A 15,658-nucleotide genomic window follows, 5' to 3' on the forward strand; every position below is an offset into this window, starting at 1 on the left:
CAATTAGTATAATGAAGCCCACGTCTGAAATATTTAGCAATTTAATTAAAATTATAATAACCGAGCATCGTACGGGCATTTGGTCTAGTGGTATGATTCTCGCTTTGGGTGCGAGAGGTACCGAGTTCGATTCTCGGAATGCCCCAGTTTTATCCTATTTTTGGTTTAAATTATCATTTTTAACGTAGTTTGGCGTTGGTCCTGTGATCTTTCCCAAAGTCAACTGCACTGCAATAGGAAAGTTCCAAGACCGTACATAATTTTTTTAAGACAATACGTCCGAAATATGTAGAAATTTAATTAAAATTATAATAACTAACCTGAGCATCGTACGGGCATTTGGTCTAGTGGTATGATTCTCGCTTTGGGTGCGAGAGGTCCCGAGTTCGATTCTCGGAATGCCCCAGTTTTATCCTGTTTTCGGTTTAAATTATCACTTTTAACGTAGTTTGGCGTTGGTCCCGTGATCTTTTCCAAAGTCAGCTGCACTGCAATAGGAAAGTCCCAAGACCGTACATAATTTTTTTAAGACAAAAAAGATGGTGGAATTGATAAGCAAATAAGCATTTGGTCAAGAAAGATCAAAAGTCTAAAAACATACCTTTGGACACGGCAAAGCAATCAATGCAAGACCATTAGCCTCTGAACCTGCCAGAATGGACATAAACACATTTCAAGCGGAAGTTCAATTCCTCAATAAAAATGATTGTGCTTTTTCCCTTATAATTCTGGTAGTGAGAAATCCTAAAACCATCAAGGAGACTGCAACTCCTTTTTTCTGCTAACATATTATAAGTTTTTCCTGCTAATAACCTTACACCGGGACAAACTGAGATCTAAACCTTCAAGCTTGCAAATGCATTAGTAGCAGAAATTTCGCATGTTGAGTATCACCAACTGGGCATTTGGTCTAGCCGTATGATTCTCCTTTGGATGCGAGAGGTCCCAAGTTATTATTTCTAACCATACGACATTTTTTTTATCCATCTTAAAATGTAGCAAGACAACAACATGAAAACAATGATATAATATTTTGATCTGCAGATATATTAGTTTCCAGACAAGATTCTAATCCACTGAACTTAAAAAACCAGATAGCTGTGGATGTTAATGACAGGGTGGTCAAGCCAGAAATATCTCTGCATCAAACAAGTATTCAGTATAATGACCGCATGTATATCTGAGTTCCAGTTCATCTACACGGTGGAAATTACCTTTAAAAAGCCTTTACACCCAAACCAACCAGGAAAGTGAAAAATGCAATGAATGAAAGACCGATACCCATATTTCACTAGCAGAGTAAATAATTAGAAAAACACCCAGTGAACATTAGCAAATGGGCATTTGGTCTAGTGGTATGATTCTCGCTTAGGGTGCGAGAGGTCCCGAGTTCAATTCTCGGAATGCCCCATGTTTGTTTTGCTAATTAATTCTTTAGTTCCCATGATATATTCCAGTTTGAAATATTTTAGCCAAGGAAACTAACCTAAAATCAATTCTCATGGTAAATATCGAAGGACAGGAAAAAAGAAAAAAAAAAAAAACTGTAATGGCACAATCTCACCTCATTTATCGGGAAAAAGAAGCCCTTTTTGCAGGGTTAAGTAAACACTAAACCCAACCAAATGGCAGCACTAACACACAATCAAATGTATAGACATTGTAGTGATGCATAGCCATTTCATCCCTATCCCATATTTAAAACATGTTGCATTGCATCAACAGCAAGCCATCTAGTCAGAAACTTCATTCACACAGATTCAACTTCATTCAAGAAAGAAAAAAAGATTCATGACACTTAGCATCCCTCTAAAAGAATTTTAGTTGCTTGGCATGATTTCTCCTTAGTCTAATTGATTAATAAATTTATTACAAATTAAAGACAACAGTAAATGGGCATTTGGTCTAGTGGTATGATTCTCGCTTTGGGTGCGAGAGGTCCCGAGTTCGATTCTCGGAATGCCCCAGTTTCATACCGTTTTTTGGTCTCAAGAAATCATGTGAAACCTGATTTGTTATTGCCAGCATATTATTTTTCGGGGGTGGGTTTCCAATATTAATTTAAATAATTTGACTCCATGATCTTTCTCAAAGTCAACTGCACTGCAATGTGAAAATTCCAAAAACTCTCTCCAAGGAATTGACCTTGTACATATAAGCATTCGATCATTAAATCAAGTAGTAAAATCAAGAAATATACCTGTGGCCTCGTCAATCAATGCAGAACCACCAGTCTCAACCCTTCAAGATGGTGCGAAAATGCATATCAACAAACAACCCAGCAAGGTTTAGAAAGGTCGAGTTATGCCTGCATCATGTGTGATGAGCTAAATATCAATATTTAATGATTAATGTAAATCTTTGGTTCCCAGGAAGTTAAAGTCCATATAGTTTTTGGTTCCCATGCAGGTTCAGATATTTTAGCAAAGAACCTAAAGTCAACTCTAACAGAAGAGCATTATATTTTATGGAAAATCTAGATGTATATTTTTTTCTAGTAAGATTCATTACCAATAAAATGATCAATAAATAAGTAGACTCTGCTGAAATCAAGGTATGCAAGCTAGGCTCACACCTATCACTAGCATCAGACATTGGAGAGAAGTCATTTACCTGAACCTGCCAAATGGTGTAAGAGGATGCAAAGCGTTCAGTAACTCAATTGACATGACAAAATAAGAGAACAGAAACATACCCAAAGCTACAATTAATGCAAGAGGACATGCTAGACCACGGGAAAGAATTCGAAAGTCAGCTTGTATATGTACACATCAAAAGGTTCAGTCTCTTGGGCAAGAAATCTCAGTGATTGGCTTTCTGCCAGGTTTACTGTCAGCTCAGTCTTTCCAAATAACTAAAACGATAGGATATATAGTTTAATGTCAACGATCTATATGCTTTCCATCAACACATTTTATAGCATGAGTTTTTCTGTTTTGGCAAACATTCAACTCAATGCAGTAGAGCCTGTTAATGTTCAGAAGGAAAAGAAAATCATATGAGGAACCTTCATTGATATAAATCATAGTTTAAGAATCAAGAAAGTATCTCATTCGGTTAGTGAATAAGAAAATATGTGGTTAGATAATCCAAAGTGATTCGGGTAAATTCTCAGGTTGGGTGCAAAGCAACCAATCCCAGAATAAAACGGCCCATTTTCCTGTTTCAGGAATTAAAGGGCCATATAGGTTTTGCTTTCCTGGATCATAGATGGCATTTGGTCTACTGGTATGATTCTTGCTTTGGGTGCAAGAGGTCAAGAGTTTAATTCTCAGAATGCCCCATTGGAATCATGCTATTCATGACAGGATGAAACCAGAATTTTTTGGTTACCTCGATATTTACAGAATAATTAAAGAAACACAGAGAATTAAATCCCAACTTAGCCCACAAAGAATAAATTGATAGAGTTGACCACTGAGATGGGCATGCAAGAAGAAACCAGAGACATTATTTTACAGCACACTATTCATGTTCAGGTGCAAAAATCATTTTAGAAGAGAAGCTCCACTGCAGATTTGATTGGTAAATGATTCCAGAAAAATAACAACATTGACGAGTGTCTGATTTACTACAGCACCAAAATATGACATGGAATGGACTGCACGGGTGACAAAAATGAACTGGACACTGCCTTGAAACAACACGATAAAATTTAGGCTTCGTAAATGAACATAACCTGTAGCCTGATTAGGTCCAAAAGGCCCTCGATTTTGCCCACCCCTTCTGCCAAAACACAGACATTAATGAAGTTGATGGAACTTCACAGAGCATGCCAATGAACTTTTAGTTTTGCTGACCCTGATTTGATGTTCTATTAAAAAGTGATGGTCGAGTATAAGTGGCAAGACAACCATCAGTCGCAAACTCAGATAAACTACGACATCCAGCATGAAACATAAAACAACAAATTCACAACTTTTACTACATACAGCCACAACATTGAGGGAAAAAATACATGGGAAAAAAATAACATAAAAGAATATGCAGCCAGGCTTCTAATCCAACATTATAACTGACACCAAACAAAAAGAAAAAGGTTTTTCAATTAAAAATTACACAAAAACAAAACCCAGAAAAAAGAGTCAGGCAACTTAACATGGAAAAGGCTGCAACCCAGAAGCTTCGAAGAGTTGCCCAGTATTATCTTTATAAACAAAACAATCTATGAGGACAGTAAACCTACATAGCTAACAAAAGTAACCATAACCCACAAACTGTCACTACAAGGTTTCGCATGTCATACCTTTAATTTGCCTACTCAATCATACTCTATAATTTTTAAGCCAGGGGGAGAGAGTGTGAGGGTAAAGAGTTTGTAATTACTATACAGGCCTAGCTTGAATATGTTCTATGGGAGATGTCAGCGTTGGTTCAACGTCTTAAGAAATAGAGAGAGGAGTTCAGATGATAAAATAGGAGAGAGAAGAGGGAGACAAAAAAAGGTATGTCGACAATATATTATCAACATATATTATATTATTAGAAAAATCCAACGACATAATTTTAATTATATTTTAAAAGATTATCAACAAAATTATAAGATATAATTAGAATTATTTTATTAAAATCTTTATAATATCGGGTATATCAAAAAAGAAATTCTAATATATCTTCCATAACTTATTTATTTATCATTTTTTTCACATATCATATCATCTTATTTTCTTTTTATATATAAAAAGCCTTATCTAACTATTAAATTTTTATAAATTTTAATTTGATTTTTATTCAGATTAATTAATTTGAATGAAAGATAGATTTTGAGACAATTACAATAGTTGTTCATAGTTGTTCATGGTTGTGTTTAAACTTCCCTAATACTTTTCTAGCTAGTGTTATTTTATCAAAATTAACTAAAATATTAAAACATGTGGGCTAAATATTGTGAAGCCAATATTGTTCATACACTCATAAAATATTGAAGATATACTGTGTAATTTTTAATAATTTATTTTAGTTTCTAAAGTTTTATTTTGAATGATTTAATTTTAATTGCAAACCAATTGCTTTTGATTTTTGAATGATTTAATCTTAATTGCAAACCAATTGCTTTTGATTTTTTAGGTAATGGTAGAATTGAAAGGAGAGGGATCAAAATGAAAATGACATAAAACATGGGTGGTGTGCTAATTTTTTTTTAAAAAATACATTTAAGTTCTTAAACTTTTGAAAACAATGGAAATTATATAATTTAGGTTCCTTTAGATTTCACAAAAATCAATTTTTGTATAAAATTTTATTTATAATATTTTTTAATTCTTGGTTAGAGCAATGAGAGAGAGAAGAGTCATCAAATTTCAATGATAAAAGAAAAGGTCGTCGTTTAAGCCATTTCTAATCACTAAAAAGGGTCTTTTGGTATCCATCGATTTCATAAGATGAAAAGGGCCCGATAGTGGTTGTTTAAAATCTCAATGTTGTTTGAAAAAAATAAATCTAGACCAAGAAAGATAAATCTAATTAAATTTAATTTTGCATTTTTGGACTACTTTGTAGGTATTTTGAGTTGAAAAATTGGTTTATGGGTATTCCAAAGATGGACATGAGGTTTTGTTTTTGGTTAAAATGACTTAAAAATTAAGTTTTTTGGATTAAAAAAGCACTACCCCAATTACCCCGCCACCAATAGGTGGCTAAAATTTGGCTTTACAAACAACATATCATCAACATATTCTTTTTTTTATAAAAAAATAACCTTTTAAATATATATATATATATATATAAAAAAAAAAACCAAGCCCAAGAGCTTGAGAGCTTGAAGGTCCACCTACGCACCTCAATTTATCATTGCAATGGCTCAGGCCCGCTGTGCCATGAGCTCGAGATGTTTCTTGGTCTTTTTTTGTATTTTTAAGGTTTAATATAATATTTTTAAAACAATTATTAAATTTGGTCGATTTCATGACCAGAGCACCAGTTTGGCAAGTTAAGTCACAATATTTAGACTTTTTTTTTTCTAATATTACTTTTTTAATTGATATCTTTTTTCTTAAATAATTTTTAAATTTATTTTTCAAGCAATATCTCTCCTCAGTGTGCTATTTTTCTTTTTATTTAACAATTTTTAGATAGAGATTTTTTTTAAAGATATTATATATATTTAATTTTTAAAAAGATTATTTAGAGGCATAGGCTGGCGAGAACTGAGGCTGTCTAAAATGACTTAAAAATTAAGTTTTTTGGATTAAAAAAGCACTACCCCAATTACCCCGCCATCAATAGGTGGCTAAAATTTGGCTTTGCAAACAACATATCATCAACATATTTTTTTTTTATAAAAAAATAACTTTTTAATATATATATAAAATCAAGCCCAAGAGCTTGAGAGCTTGAAGGTCTACCTAGGCACCTCAACTTATCATTGCAATGGCTCAGGGTGTGCCATGAGCTCGAGATGTTTCTTGGTCTTCTTTTGTATTTTTAAGGTTTAATATAATTTTTTTAAAAAAATTATTAAACTTGATCGAGTTTATGACCAGAGTACAAGTTTGGTGAGTTAAGTCACAACATTCAGATTATTTTTTTTCTAATATTACTTTTTTAATTGATATCTTTTTTCTTAAATAATTTTTAAATTTATTTTTCAAGCAATATCTCTCCTCAGTGTGCTATTTTTCTTTTTATTTAACAATTTTTAGATAGAGATTTTTTTAAAAGATATTATATATATATTTAATTTTTAAAAATATTATTTTGAATCATCTATAATTTTTTTAATCTTTTATATAGATGAAATTTATTTTTAAAAATAAAAAATATTTTCTTTTAAATAATATTTATAATATATGAAACCTTGTATAATATTATTTTATTTTATTTTATTCAATTAATTTAATATGTGTATCTATTTCAATATTTTTTAATTAAATAAATAAATATTTTTAATAAATAAATTCAACAAGCACAACTAGATAGATATCTCATGTTTTCAGATTAAATATCTTAATTTATATCTGTTTTTTTAGTTATTATTAATGAATGTTTTCACCGTTTATTAACCTCCATAAATTTTTTTTATTTATTTCATTATATATATGCATGATTTTTTTATTTATATATTTTTTATGTATAAAATTACATTAAAAAAAGTTAATATATACAATATTTTTATAAAAAAAATATTTAATCTACGATGTTCAAATAACTAGTTTTTTCCATTTTAGAATGGTAAAAGACACCACTTTCGAATGCTACAGTTTTTATAGTACCAGGTTAATTTGTACTTATAAAGCGATAGTTAAACTAAAAGGTAGGCCCAGTACCATGCTGTATTATTAAGAGGGTTGTAGCTTTAAAGTAGGTTTGAAAATACGGTACATATTATTTATTAAAATATTTTTTATTTATAAATATATTAAGATAATATATTTTTATTTTTAAAAATTTATTTTTAATATTAGTATATTAAAATAATTTAAAAGCTGAGTCTAGCGAGGGACTAGGCTGCCGCACGGGTTTATTCGCGTAGCAAAAAATTACCCCGTGACACTAGCGGCTCATAAATGTCATAGTTAAACCCAACCTAAACGATTTCTAGTAAAGTCATAATCACCATCCCCCTCACATTCCTTGCCGCAAAACGAGAAAGCTAGTTCTTTCAATCGGGAAAGACGCCAGTTAAAATAGTTGATGTTGTTTGGCGAAAATCAACTACCCTCAAGATAGATTTGTTATATTTGTGGCATGATTTCTTTAAAATCAAACCTTTTTACGAGTCCTTCAACTTGCATGAGGCCATGGGTGTTTAGAGTTTAGACCGCAGCCAAAAATAGGTGAAGCCAACAGGTGTGCCATGCACGCACAGCAACTATTCCACAGGGAATATACAACCACCAGCTGAAGGCAAGTACCAGCGCCTCAGAGAAATACAAAACTGACGACATAAGCAAAATCCATTATTCCATTCAAAACCACTGAGTAGCAAGTTTGCATTCGGAAATCACACCAAATATTGATTAATATTCACATATAAAAATCAAACCAGTAAGCAACCAAACAGCATACTGGCGAGTCAATAAAACTTGGATGTGAACTCAAATGATACATGCAATGACTAGGCCACAAGGAGAAAATAAATAAAGACAATGATCAGGCATCGATAACCCAGTTAGACATGGCGGACAATTTAAAAAAAAAATGAAAATGAACAACTCAAAAGCATAACTGCGACAGTGAAAGGTACAGGAACTGATGCTCAATTCTTCGATTTTGAATGTTTTACAAGCCAGTCAATAACTGTGTCGATGTTGGTTGAGTTCTTGCATGATATCATGTAGCAGCATACTTCTCTGTCGGTGATGGACTTAAGCCCCCTGCACAGAATAACATTATTCATACCATAAAATGCTCTGAAAACAGATAATACAAAAGCGTTTGACAAGCCTCCTAAATGGATCTTAAGATATTTAGTTGAAGCTTACATTTGTTCCATGAAATCTTCCTTGGACAAGGCTCCTGGTTTGTCAATCTTATTTCCCAGTACCAGCAAAGGGATACCACTCAGAGAGGGTTTACTTAAAAGATCGTGGAGTTCACTTCTCGAGACAGATAAATTATCAAAATCAGCAGCATCCACAACATATCTGCAAGAAAATCAGAGAAAACAAGTAATATAAATTACTAAGCTCATTTACCAGACAGTTGAATGCAGAAGAAATCTTATCCATAAGCAAATCTTCACCATGTGCACCAACATTCACTAATTTAACTAGTTTGCAGCCCCCACACAACTAAAATGGTACATTGTAATCCACTTGCTTAGCTTTGAAATACAGAGGTGCAGATGCAACAGAAAGAGTGGGATAAACATAAACCATGAAGTAAATGAAAGGCAAACGTGAAATTGCAACTCTTTTATTGAGGGCACTGTATGAATAGGATCTTCTATTAGTCCAAAATCCCATCCAATAACACTATAAAAGCATTTAAAAAGTGACCAGAAATTTCTATGGGAGATTAAAATCCACCAAAAGACCAACAAAACACATGTTTTATTTCACATAGGGAAACAAACAAAAGAAAAAAATAAAATACAAAATGTCCTCCGCAATTAATAATAAGCAATGGCCATTTTTAAAACTAATATAATGAGAATTCCCAAGTTCGAAGACAGTTTTATAAGAATATTAAAAGTGTGAGACATACACAATGGCTGAAACTGCACGACAATATCTCTCCCACATACTGCGGAACCTTGGTTGACCTCCAAGATCCCACAACTTTATTGTGACATTGCCTTTTGTAACCTTCCTCATGTTAAATCCAACCTGTAGGAAAAAAGAGGTGACTAAAATGTCAATAGGATTAACATCATCATGAAGTAAAAAAATATTGCAATTTGATTGAAAGCTTCTCAGGTATAATTTTCCTCGTAATGGAATGACAATTTTTGAGATAATGGCATACTGTTGGGATCATGTCTTCGCTATATCCACCAGTCTAGAATCAACAAGCCAGAAACAAAAATACAGCCATCAGCATCAAAACCAAAGTAGAAGAGAAGCGTATAAAATATATATCACAACTCTCACAAGAACTTTTACTTACAGCGATAACATTTACAAGAGAAGTTTTCCCGGCATTCTGAAGTCCTATAAGAGACAGCTCCATTTCTTGCTTGAAAAAGAGACTATAAACACATTAGAGAAAACAGGTTAGATAGAAAGATTCAATTATGTGTAAAAGTCTCTCCAGGTTAGAAACCAACGGAAAAGATGAGCAGCAAGGATAAATGTGTTCATTTCAACCCAGACAGCCTGGCAATAAATATAGAGAAACTCCCAATTTAAGAATGAACATTCATGCCATCCATCTCAATATTGGAGATACGGACAATCAAATACAAATGAACAATCTGCCTTGAAGCATAAGGCTTCACAAAAAATAACTTTCCGTACAGAAAAAAGTCTTTAAAGCCCATCCAAAAAGAATAAGAGCAAAAAGGCCAGTGGATATAGCATGGTTTATAGTTCTCATGGAATATTTTTTTCATAGGAACAGTTGAAAAAATAAATGAATTTCAAGCAGAAGGGTACATGACTTGAGTATCAAAATCTTTTCGATTATCTTAACAACCAGTAATCTGTTCAACACAAGTGGAACTTTTTCTGATTGTCTCCCCGCATGGAAAATCAGAAAGAAGCATAAACAAGACTTGAAAGCAAAGACAAAAACAGTGTGGAATAAACAAGACATATAAGTGTGTGCTGTGGTAGTTTTTGCGGTTACGGTTTGAAAAAACAGGTTTAAAAAAAGCTATAAATAGCAGCTTTTTCTTAACCAAGTTTTAAAAGAGAGTTTTCAGTGAAACCATGTAAAACTGTGGTGTGTGTTAATTAACCAAACACTTTCAAAACTGTGATTGGAATAAGAAGTAGTTTCAACCACACCTCACCATACTACCAAACAGACCCACGCCAGCATCTTTCCTTTTTTCACACTTATTACAAAAAAATTTCTATAATTCAGCACAGCCATAACATTACAGCTTCAAATTTTCTAAATTTTTTTAACAACAATGGCAATTGATGCTGTTGTTTTCTTCCTTCACAAATCAATGCTGCTCCGGTTCAAAAACTCATCGTATCAGGTTCATGGAGCTTTAGTGAAGCTAAACTTAAGACTTTTAAGCTCATAATAATCCAATCATCATATCGTGTGCATTCAGACTATATCATTGCCCTTATTCTCATCATCATTACAGCCGTCTTTACCACCATAAATTAACACACCTCATAGTAATGAATTGATGGCATGACAATTACATTAACAACACCCCCTTTCTACCATCCCAATCGCAACAACCACTGCCACAACAGCAATACCACAAAAGCCTCGCAATTCCTCCATAGTTCCACTCTTGCAGCCAAGGTCACCCAGAAAAACAATTAAAACTAATTCCAGGTGTTGAAAATCAAGTATTCCATCCTATGATTCGTATAACCGAATAACCCGTAAAACAAATTCCACAGACTCCCTCCAAATAAATTACACAAGAAATCCAAAGTTCACATAAATCCCATTAGATTTCCCAATTAAATTATATATAAAAAAAAATTGAGCCTTTTCATTAATGGTTTAATTTGACAGTAAGCCTATCAATTAATATCAAAACCCAAATAACCATTGAAACCAATTTTTAAGTCACAATTCCCCAATAATCAATCTTTACAAATAAACCAAACAGCAAAAAACAAAAAAAAAAAAGTTCCAAACTTTCTCAGCATCCAAACAAACACAAAGATAAAAGGATCATACCTTCGTAGCCAATTGAGAAAAGCTTCCCATAACCCCATCTTTTTAGGTCCCAATTCTAGAAATTAGGGTTTGAAATCGAAGCTATAAGAAGAAGGAAAAAAGGAATGATTTGTACTTTGCTAAGAGAGGAGAGAGAAGATTAGAATTAGAGGTACAGACAGACAGTTGTTTTGGCTGTTTTTTTTCCTTTTCATTTATTGAAATCTATTTCCCTCCCTGTTTCTTTTAAAAATAGAAACGCCAGATAATAATAATTTTTCCACGCGCTGTCAAAGAGAGTGGTCAAGTTGAACCGGTTTGTACACCTTTAGCTCGCGTAAGAACCTCATTGGTGATGTACGTGCACGCGCTGAGGTGAGATGGGGAGAGAGGGTGCGAAATGTAGTGACACGATTACTTTAGTGCTGGCCATTTTTAAATCCACGCGATTTGAAAGAGATTGGTCAATTTGAACCAATTATAGTGGTGGCGGAAGGTGTAAGTGTACTGTTGGAGAAGTACGCGCACGCGCTAGTGATGAAAATGGGGGGTTTAGTAAAACCATGACGTGGAGTACTGGAAGAAAGGATTTGACTTTTTTCCACTTCAGCATAGGCTGGCTACCGGCCAGGTTCTTAGTTCGTAGTTGCGATCTCCAGGTTGTCCGATCAGCGGACCGACCAAGACAACTGATTGGACCGACATTTATTTGCTCTCCGCCAAATTTTTTTCTCAAACCGAAAATTAAAACATTGAGCTTCGTTGGAGCACATGACAATTTTATAATCATGGGACATTGCATACCATGTTCCTATGATTATAAAATTGTATGTTTTTATAGCATTTTAACTAGATGTGAGGCCCCGCGGGTAACAGCTGTTATAATAGCTTTGTGATTCAATTATTTGAGAATATAAAGCCAAAAATGGAGGGAACCTTTCTCCAATCATTGTTCTTCGTCCCAAGTCATGAGAATGAATAATTACATATTTAATACAACCAAAACGTTGAGGCTTTGTTGCCTGATAATGTACTCCAAAACACCAATTTGCAATACTGATCATGACAACATTGTTGAAATTTGTAGGCAAAGAACACTCTTTTCTTCTTCTCTACACTAAAAACAAGTTATTTGGAACTGCAACGTGTTTTATAATTTTTTAAATTAATTTTTTCTGTAATTTTAGAATATTTTAATATATTAATGTCAAAAATAATTTTTTTTTAAATATATTATTTTAATATATTTTCAAAACATTAAAAAATATTTATTACCACATCCACACATTATCAATATAATATACTTATCTAACAAAAACTAATTAGATCTTCAAATTAGTAGATTGATTATTAACATTATATATACTTTAACATTTTCTTTTATTACGATATAAATATCCTGAACAATTTGATAAAAGCCAGGCACATCATATTCCTAAGTTGTTAAAGCTTTGTATAACATTAAAGTTATCTGGAAGAAGAAGGATGGTTGTGTGAATTAAAAAGAGAGAATAAAATTTGCTGGAATGAATTATATTATTGATCATATCATGTATTTATATAAGAGCATTTACAATCATTCCAATAGATCAAGAATCAATTATTGTCTTGCAATTTATCATCCTATAGAATTAATTTTACAATAAAAAACCTAAAGTATACAAGTTATCTATTTCTAACAAGATTCTTAACACTCCTCCTCAAGTTGGAGAATGAATATCTTGCACTCCCAACTTGTAGATTATAAGTACAAAATTTTCTTTCTCCAAGAGTTTGGTAAAGATATCTGCCAATTGATGCTTATAGTTTACATATCTTGTTATCATAGAACTGTCTTAAACCTTGTTTCTAATATAGTGGAAATTCATCTTGATATGTTTAGTGTGCTCGTGAAAAACTGGGTTGGCTGCAGTATGCAATGCAGCTTTGTTACCACGATATAACAAAGCAGGTTCATGATGCAAAAGCTCTAAATCCCTCAGAAGGCATCGGAGCCATGTCAACTCACAATATGCTCATATCATCGCACAATACTCTGCTTTTGCAAAGGAGAGTGAAACTGTTTTCTGTTGTTTTGATCTTTAAGATATCAATGAAGGGCCAAGGAACATGCAGTACCCTGTGGTAGATCTCATAGTTAATGAGCAACCTGCCCAATCTGAGTTAGAATAAGCCCTCGACTTGAAATCAGTGTTCGAGGAAAAGAATAGGTCTTGACCAAGCGTACCCTTCAGGTATCGAACGAAGGGTTATTTTCATATGAAGCTTTTGGGATTGATGCATAAATCTACTCAAAACATGTACAACATAGGTGATATTTGGTCTTAAAACAGTCAAATAAATCAATTTACCAACCAGTCTCCTAAAACGACTCGAGTTTTTAAGCAAATCGCTCTTGTCCGACAATTTTAAGCCATGTTCCATAGGGGTATCGATAGGAGCTACACCTAATAACCCTACATCCTCAATAATTTCTAATACATACTTTCGTTGAGTAATGAAAATTCTGTTTTTGAAGGCTAAAACTCTATACCAAGGAAGTATTTTACGGGGCTAAGATCTTTAAGATGAAAATGACTGTGCATGAATTTTTTAGTCATAGCAACACTAACATAATCATTTTCGGTAATCAAAATGTCATCAACGTATATTAAAAAGGCAGTGAATGACTTATCTTGTTGTCTGGTGAATAGAGAGTGATCGGCCCGAGATTGTTTGAATCCAGCAAAGCAAATGACTTCAGAGAATTTTGCAAACCATTGGCATAATGCTTGTTTTAGCCCATATAGGGACTTATAGACATGGCACACTAACTGTTCCTCCCCCTATCGAAGAAGCCTTGGCGGCGGAGACATAAATCTCCTCTGAAAGATCACCGTGAAGGAAGACATTATGAACATCTAATTAATGGAGTGTCTATCTGCGAGCTGCAACCAGAGCAAGCAGGTAGCGAACGAATAAATATTGGCAGTCGGGGAGAAGGTGTCCTGATAATCAATTCCCTCAAGTTGGGTGAAACCCTTAGTAACCAAATAGGCTTTTAATCTCTCCACAGAGCCATCAAATCGGTGTTTGACCTTGTAGACCCACTAGTAGCCAATCAAAATCTTGCCTGCTGGTAATGAAGTAAGGGACCAAGTGCCATTATGTTGAAGTGCCTATAATTCAGAATGCATAGTTGCTTGCCATTCAAGATAGGCAGCAACTTCTAAATAAGAATAAGGTTTCTGTGATACGGCTGATTCTAGCAACAAAGGAGCGATGTAGAGGTTTATATCTATAGTAGAAAATATAAGCTACCAGTGGATAGTGGGTGCTTTTAGGGGGATCGGGTAGCAAGGAGGATGATTGGGCAATGTAAACATTGGAGCAGACATGGTCGCAGAGTTTGGTTGGAGGGCTAACATGGCGGCTAGATTGACAAGGCGAGGTGGGTGTGGGTGTTATAGTGGTGTTTGTGTTAATGGAGGGGGTTAGTGGTTCAAGTATGTCCGATTCTAGTGAGAGAAGAGTGGATGGGGGGTTAGGGTGAGCAATCAGGAGTGATTGATTGATTGATTGTGGGATCGGTGGGCTTTGGGCGATGATTGTATATGCAGAGAGTGGCGAGGGGGTAGGTGGGGAGATTGTGTGTCTGATGGGTGAATTGGGGTGTGCAATGATGGTGGTTTTGGCGATGGAAAGGGGAAGGAAAGATTGTGATTGGGGGTAATTAAGGGAATGGGGCCAGGATTGTAATGTGGGGAAGAAAAAGTGGGTTTGACATTTGCAGATGAAAAGGTATTTTCATGAAATCACACATCACGGCTAGTAAAAATCTTGTTGTTGGATAAATGAAATAATTTGTATGCTTTTTAATTAGTAGGGTAACTGATAAAAACAAAAGGAATGGAATGAGAAGCGTAGATATTGATAGCATAAGCTAAACATTCAAATATACGAAGATGAGAAAAAGAAGGTTGTTTTGAATAGAGAAGTTCAGAAGGATTTTTGAAAAAAAGAACAGGAGAAGGGAGTCGATTGATGATGTGGATAGCAAGTAAAGGTATATTCACCCCAAAATTAAAGTGGGAGTTGAGCATGAAATCTTAAAGCGTGAGCTATTTGTAAGATATGAGTCATATGATAATGCTTGTGTTCCACAACTCTATTTTGTTGAGGCGTGTAAACACAAGAATGTTGGAAAAAAACAAATTTTTCTTAAAAGAAAGGGCAAAGTAAAAGAAATTCTCCTTCATTATCACTTCGAATAATTTTAATGTAAACTTCAAACTAAATGAGAACATAATTGAAGAAGTTTTTTAGAAGTGATTATGCCTTATTTTTATATAATTTTAATTAAAGTTACAGTTTTTGACTGCAATATCTTTTAATTTTTCATAAAAAAGTTTATTATTTTTTTTAATGATTAAAAAAGAGC

At 33.7% G+C, this 15,658-nt stretch overlaps 1 protein-coding gene, 1 long non-coding RNA gene and 4 other non-coding genes across 11 annotated transcripts; 4 read left to right on the forward strand and 2 right to left on the reverse strand.

Moving 5' to 3' along the window:
- Window positions 1–70: 70 nt before the first annotated feature.
- Window positions 71–4,443, reverse strand: LOC105129799 (uncharacterized). Of its 6 annotated transcripts, XR_843129.1 has the most exons (7): window positions 4,247–4,443; window positions 4,100–4,147; window positions 3,680–3,814; window positions 2,512–2,619; window positions 2,201–2,308; window positions 602–648; window positions 281–488 (listed from the first exon to the last, which is right to left on the reverse strand). It is a non-coding gene; the product is annotated as an uncharacterized LOC105129799 (long non-coding RNA). The 6 variants fall into 6 exon arrangements; XR_843128.1 differs by lacking the exon at window positions 4,100–4,147; XR_843127.1 differs by having other exon boundaries at window positions 3,680–4,147.
- On the forward strand, window positions 74–145 carry TRNAP-UGG (transfer RNA proline (anticodon UGG)). The gene has a single exon. It is a non-coding gene; the product is annotated as a tRNA-Pro (tRNA).
- Window positions 334–405, forward strand: TRNAP-UGG (transfer RNA proline (anticodon UGG)). The gene has a single exon. It is a non-coding gene; the product is annotated as a tRNA-Pro (tRNA).
- TRNAP-AGG (transfer RNA proline (anticodon AGG)) lies at window positions 1,339–1,410 on the forward strand. The gene has a single exon. It is a non-coding gene; the product is annotated as a tRNA-Pro (tRNA).
- On the forward strand, window positions 1,895–1,966 carry TRNAP-UGG (transfer RNA proline (anticodon UGG)). The gene has a single exon. It is a non-coding gene; the product is annotated as a tRNA-Pro (tRNA).
- A 3,442-nt stretch (window positions 4,444–7,885) lies between the features above and the next one.
- On the reverse strand, window positions 7,886–11,438 carry LOC105129800 (ADP-ribosylation factor-like protein 8A). The gene is made up of 6 exons (XM_011032033.1): window positions 11,260–11,438; window positions 9,550–9,631; window positions 9,409–9,441; window positions 9,148–9,269; window positions 8,424–8,585; window positions 7,886–8,315 (listed from the first exon to the last, which is right to left on the reverse strand). Exons 1-6 carry the CDS (start codon window positions 11,295–11,297, stop codon window positions 8,198–8,200), a joined length of 555 nt encoding a protein of 184 aa, XP_011030335.1. The 5' UTR covers window positions 11,298–11,438; the 3' UTR covers window positions 7,886–8,197.
- Window positions 11,439–15,658: the final 4,220 nt, after the last annotated feature.

The sequence above is a fragment of the Populus euphratica genome, unplaced genomic scaffold (assembly GCF_000495115.2).
Source record: "Populus euphratica unplaced genomic scaffold, PopEup_1.0 scaffold34.1, whole genome shotgun sequence".
NCBI lineage: Eukaryota > Viridiplantae > Streptophyta > Magnoliopsida > Malpighiales > Salicaceae > Populus > Populus euphratica.

Coding starts and splice junctions, on each gene's coding strand:
- LOC105129800 (XM_011032033.1), bottom strand. CDS start 11,297: ATGGGGTTATGGGAAGCTTTTCTCAATTGGCTACGAAG. Junction 9,442..9,549: donor CTCTTGTAAATGTTATCGCT/GTAAGTAAAAGT, acceptor TGTTGATTCTAG/ACTGGTGGATATAGCGAAGA. Junction 8,316..8,423: donor GAAGATTTCATGGAACAAAT/GTAAGCTTCAAC, acceptor TATTCTGTGCAG/GGGGCTTAAGTCCATCACCG.